Source organism: Sinocyclocheilus rhinocerous, unplaced genomic scaffold, assembly GCF_001515625.1.
Source record: "Sinocyclocheilus rhinocerous isolate Xijiao unplaced genomic scaffold, SAMN03320098_v1.1 scaffold611, whole genome shotgun sequence".
NCBI classification, from domain to species: Eukaryota; Metazoa; Chordata; class Actinopteri; order Cypriniformes; family Cyprinidae; genus Sinocyclocheilus; species Sinocyclocheilus rhinocerous.
In genome coordinates, this window is record NW_015623515.1 from 866467 (window position 1) to 872380 (window position 5914).

A 5914-nucleotide genomic window follows, 5' to 3' on the forward strand; every position below is an offset into this window, starting at 1 on the left:
CTGTCTATCTATCTATCTATCTATCTATCTATCTATCTGTCTGTCTATCCCTATCTATCTATCTATCTATCTATCTATCTAAACAATTTAGCAAGGAACTGGAAATAAGAAATGGGGTTGGATATGTTAAATAAATAGGCTATAGCCTAAATACAATTTATTGCACAGTGGGGAGAACTTATTGTATCCATAAGATGCAACCATATTGTAATGGTTAGAGCGTCTCAATGGGCCATTATGTGTTTCATAAATTGACCGTCATTTTTCTTCTCCCCATTCAACATACAGTGCATCACATCAGCTGTCACGAGTTGTGAATGGAAATATGGGCCGGTGTCAGGACCGTCTCACGTTGATGGCGTCATTCTGTGGCGCCAAAACAGTTTCCTCTCTCAGCTTCTTCAGAGTACCTCCGTTGTGGACATACACACTTATCTAGGACAAAAACAAAATTAACTGTGTGGTGTTTAATGTGTCACCCATACCGGCAGTTTTTTAGCGCGTCTAGTGGTTTATAGCCCCTGTCGGTCTCGCCATGAACGACGACGATGATTTGATAGCAAGTTTTCATTCAGGTCAACTCCATGCTAATGTGGCGTCTGTTCCTGATGGACTTTGCTGGGTGTCAATTCTCTCCTGTCTACTGCTAGCGTGCTCCTATGTTGGAAGTTTATACGTTTGGAAAAGCGATTTACCAAGGTATTTTTCATAGTCTTTGGCTGTGTCACAAAACCTAGTGAGCTCCCTACTTAGGCAGCGTTGTAACGACAGATTCGACGCTTACAGTATATTGTTTAAATCCAATGTTCGAAAAAACATTGTTTCAAGCGAATGCTGAACCAAATGTATCGTTTTAAAAATGTTAAAATGTCGTTTGAATCGAATTGTTCAAATGCAGCTTGAGGCGAATAAAAAAAAAAAAAATATATATTCGAATCAGATGTTTTAAAATGCTCTTTTCACATCGAACGTTAAAACTATTGATCAAATGGTACGTTTGGAACTATTTTTCAGCACAAAATGTTTCCATTCTTTGACATCAGCAACATGAAGTGCAAGAAATATTTGTAAGTTGATGAAAAACCTAATCATGAATTAAATCCTAATAAAATTACATAATAATAAATCATCTTAAAGTAAACAATCAGGATAAAATATCATGGATTTTATTTTCATTTATTTTATGATTTGTATTAATTATTAATATTTTGTTGTAGCAGCCCTAGTGTCAGCCTGTCTGATTCCCCCTCCCCCCACTGTTTATGTATTTGTCTTGTTTTATGTAACAAACTGGTGGCAAGATGCAAACTTGTTACTGTATAATGCACTTTAACAATGATTGTTGTTTGTTTGTGTGGTTGTTTGCGCTAACAGGGATCATCCTGCAGTGATAAAGAGGCGCTTCACCAGTGTACTGATTGTATCCGCTCTGTCTCCAGTGTTTGTGTGGGCATGGAAAGATTTCACAGGCATCCAGGTTAGTTTACTGCAACACATGTCTAGTCCTTACTGCTGTTTGCGGTATGTGTTTACCATGCTCTATTTGATATGTTGTCCTTGATGTCACTGCATCATACAGTTTTGTTGTGAAGCATTTTGTAATTAGTTTTTAACCTTATTTGACGCAGAAACACCAGACTTGCTCAAATTTGTTTGATTTCTCCTATAGCCTGGTCCCTCATTACTGGCCCTTATGGGGATCCGGTTGGAGGGTCTTATTCCTGCTATCATTCTTCCGCTGCTATTGACCATGGTTAGTAAAAGACTAAATCTGTACTTGGTGTTTTTTTTGTTTTGTTTTTAGATAATGGAAAACAAGTGTTTATCTTCAACCTAAAGCCACACAATATTGAAATTTAAGATTCTGAGAGACTTTCAGATTGTAGAATAGTCTTTCTATTGGACACCTGATCTGGCAAATTTTTGTGTGTTATATTTGATTATTTTTTTACTCTGTTTTCTGTCAGGTGCTGTTTCTGGGTCCTCTGATCCAACTAGCCATGGATTGCCCCTGGGGTTTCATTGATGGGATGAAAGTTGTAGCTGGTAAGCAGTCTTTTCCACTTCTAGTGATTTCTCCAGTGAATCTCTTTAATTATAAAGCTATTTTGGGGATTTAAATAATCTGTTAGTGAGCTGTCATGATGCTAAATTATTATAGACAGCAATAAGTGTCAGCCAAATAATTTGGGAGGTGAATCTGTATCTTCATGTTATGCCAAATAAATCAGCTAGGTTGATCTTTGTTGCTGTAAAAGAATCAGATTGGTTTCAGTGTCAGTGTTGTTGTAAATGTGATTGGTCTGTTATGTCTTTGCAGACCCTTGCTTCTGGTCGCTGTGTCTGAGTGACATGCGCTGGCTGAGGAACCAGGTTGTGGCGCCATTGACAGAGGAGTTTGTTTTTCGGGCATGCATGCTTCCCATGCTAGTACCCTGTGCAGGCCCCTCCACCGCGATCTTCACATGTCCACTCTTCTTTGGTGTTGGTGAGTGGTGACGTGCCATTTGCTTAGATACAGGTTGGGGTAAATACATCAATTATTTGTTTTTACTCTTTGCTCTTACTTTTTAACATTAAGCAGTCAACAAGAAATCAAAACTGACTCTTTGCATTCTTGATACACATCTTAATGTTAACTATTCATCAGTGCATGTTATTCTAAAGAACAAAAAGTAGTCTTGTTAGTCTTTCATCAAATGTAATAACTACTTTTTTGGCTGATGTCACCAAGGCTGTGCAAATCTGGTAAACTGTGTATACATTCAGTTTCAATGAATAATAATTCTGTGGATTGTTCATATTTAAGGACACTTTCTCACGTAAAATTTCCTCCTACTTTACAACACATACATACACACACACACACACACACACACACACACAAGAAAGAAAGAATAACCATGATCTAATATTAATGAATTTAGAGTAATTTAAATGACTGACAACCCCCCCCCATTATTTCGATATATGGGTTTTCTACAAAACTTTTCAATTTCAGCCTTTCGTTACTCTCCTCTTAGCAAAAATATAACGCTCTCTAAAGCTGCATGTGATGTTTGGTTGCAGACTTCATTCAAAAATTTGTGCATGCATGTGAATAGTGAATAAGACCCATTGTGTTAGGCTACTTTTGTAGATAATGCACTCTTTCTGCAGTCTTCCAACCTAATTTAAAGTTGCGATTAAATGGTAGTAGCGATACATATTTTCTACCATATACGTCACTTTTCCTGGAAGGTTGAGTTATGACATTTTGATTAAACATTTCATACATGCATGCATGGATGAATCATTCACAATAAGATCTATAACATGCATTTACAAGATGGGTTGAATTTTCATTTCATGGCAGCTAATGTAATAAAGGTTACATTTACATTTAGTAATTTAGCAGACGCTTTTATCCAAAGCGACTTACTGCGATAATAGCAAATACTAAAAACAGACTTTAAAAAGAACTGTTCGGATACTCTCCAGGGAAATTATTGTTGATACTTGGCAGTGGCACTACCTAGATATCTGGTAATTGGTAACCCAAGCATTTCATGCGGTTCTCTGAAAATAGATGGAAATCAACCTACTCAAGTCTTATTTGACAGAAAATATCACCTCTGTATTAATGTGTTTGAATGACTGACCACTGACTTGCTCAAGAAAAACAAGACTGTTTATAATTTAATTTGCATTGCTTTGTCTCTCTCTCTGTTTGCATGTGACTGCAGCTCATTTTCACCATGTAATCGAGCTCCTGCGGTTCAGACAGGGCACTGTCTCAGGGATTTTCCTCTCTGCAGGTAATCGAGTCATTAGTTTACTGTCATCTTTAGTGCGAGGAGTGCCGCCTGTGAGACATAATTACTCATGTCTTTGTTTGTTTGTGTATTTTTCAGTGTTCCAGTTCTCCTACACTGCAGTATTTGGAGCTTATACAGCTTTTATATTCATCAGGACAGGTGCGTCCATTATCTTTAATACTACTGATGCATGCACTACTTCACAAGAGGACTAAAAAATTCTAAAATAAAAAAGTTTTGCTTTAAAATTATTAATAGTAACCTCTCTCAGATCATTTTTGTATTGTAACTATTTTCATGACAATTAAGCACATTGACTTCCCAGTTCATATTTCCGTAATGCAAAAAAAAAAAAAGATCTGTCTCATGACTGCAATGCACAAAATTAAAAAAAAAAAATAGTATTGTACAGTATTTGTGCTTTTGCCTTTCTGCTTTTATTAAAATATCATTGTGTCCAGGCACAATTATGACTCATAATGTAAACTAGATAAAGTTTGCTTAAGAAAGCATAGCGACAAAGGTTGAAGTAGTTTGAAAAGCTTGAGGTTTGAAGATTAAGTTTGAATCATTTTTAAGTTCTAAGTAATTTTAAAAGCTTTACGTTTAATATAAGTCTGTGGGATTTTTGAGTTACTTTTAGTCTGTATTGCAGACAGTGATGATAATTAGGGAAGGAATTAAGCTCAGCTGTCATGAAAATAATATCACAATTCAACAAAAATTGTCTTTGTTTTCTTTGTGTAAAATAAATGTCTTATTTTTTTGTCTTTTGGGTGAAATGTGACCAGGAAATGGTATTGACAGACCTGAAACTCTCAGAGACAATGTTCATTGTAGTTTTGATTCCGCTAGATTTGTAGCAAACAAACTGTAATGGCATACAAAGAAATAACTGCAACTATCTCTTTCTATGTGTGTGTCTGTAGGTCATTTGGTGGGTCCTGTGCTGTGCCACTCCTTCTGCAATTACATGGGTTTTCCAGCTCTCAGCACGGCCCTGGACCACCCGCACCGCCTCATGATTCTCTCCTTCTACGTGCTGGGGGTCGTTCTCTTCTTCCTCCTCATCTTCCCCATGACTGACCTGCTCTTCTACGGTTTTCCCACACCTGTCTGCACCCTGACCTCCACGCCTGGATCCATCTGCTCCTGATCCATCCATACCTCCATCCCGCGTTTCATCCATTCCTTCTCTCCAGCCATTTGAAAAGGAATTGCTGTTTTGCTGCTGGTTTCACCAGGAGAGCAAGGGACTGCTGGAGAACAGGTATGAAAATTCACAGCCTCTGTGAGGTGGTGCGTGGAAGAACTCGGTGGATGCAAAACATCCTCAGGTTGCACTGGCCATTCTTTTCACCATTCAGCCGACGTTGCATTATCAAGTGACTTCAGCTACAGGCCTACATTTGATGAAAACAAGTTAATTATATGTGTCTGCATGTTTATATGACAATATTTCAGTGTGTTTATCATGAGATTGGTGCTGGGGATAAAGGTCAGACACTATTACGGGTTTCCTAGGAGGATTTGTATGCTGAAATGTGCATTGCTAAAATGCTAGATTCCCTATTTTTTTGTTGTGATTTTAGAATCTTGTTCACATACACCGTACCTTGTTTGGTCTGGTGCCCTTACTTGAAGACGACATTCATTTTTACAGACTTATTTTGTTTTACTCTTGATTTTTATTGTCTAAATGTCACATCACTCAAGTCAGTAAGCTTACATTTAAATAAATGTCTTTAGGTACGCTTTTGGAGCAATAGACCTAGACCTATAAGAGTAACATAATGTAGTGAGTGAGTATCAGAAGTTGAATTGCCCTGGCCTGGACACACAGCTTTATGTGTAGGTCTAGATAGAATTGTGGCCTCATGCACATTTCTAATATGAGGTCTTTTTAAAGCATTGATCAGTCCTGCCTTGGCCGTTTGCTAATTAGAAAAAAAGAGGAAATACCAATTACTGTTTATATTGTATAGTGGATATTCATTAATAGATTTTGACCAATGGTATTTCATTTATATTTAATGCAGAGCTAAAGACATTCTTTTTTACATCTTGTGAATGTAGTATGGTAGCACTGGAGGATGTTGAGTTAAATTCTAGACTTC

General features: G+C 37.3%; 1 protein-coding gene across 1 annotated transcript; it reads left to right on the top strand.

Moving 5' to 3' along the window:
• Window positions 1-339: 339 nt before the first annotated feature.
• On the top strand, window positions 340-5420 carry rce1a (Ras converting CAAX endopeptidase 1a). The gene is made up of 8 exons (XM_016514812.1): window positions 340-699; window positions 1375-1477; window positions 1670-1753; window positions 1968-2046; window positions 2321-2488; window positions 3726-3797; window positions 3894-3956; window positions 4727-5420. The coding sequence occupies exons 1-8, from the start codon at window positions 536-538 to the stop codon at window positions 4951-4953; spliced, it is 960 nt and encodes a 319-aa protein (XP_016370298.1). The 5' UTR covers window positions 340-535; the 3' UTR covers window positions 4954-5420.
• Window positions 5421-5914: the final 494 nt, after the last annotated feature.

Bases quoted from the DNA above. Each gene is read 5' to 3' on its own strand.
- rce1a (XM_016514812.1), top strand. From the start codon at position 536: ATGAACGACGACGATGATTTGATAGCAAGTTTTCATTCAGGTCAACTC. The intron at 700-1,374 runs GTATTTTTCATA...TTGCGCTAACAG, and splicing joins TGGAAAAGCGATTTACCAAG to GGATCATCCTGCAGTGATAA. The intron at 2,047-2,320 runs GTAAGCAGTCTT...ATGTCTTTGCAG, and splicing joins TGGGATGAAAGTTGTAGCTG to ACCCTTGCTTCTGGTCGCTG.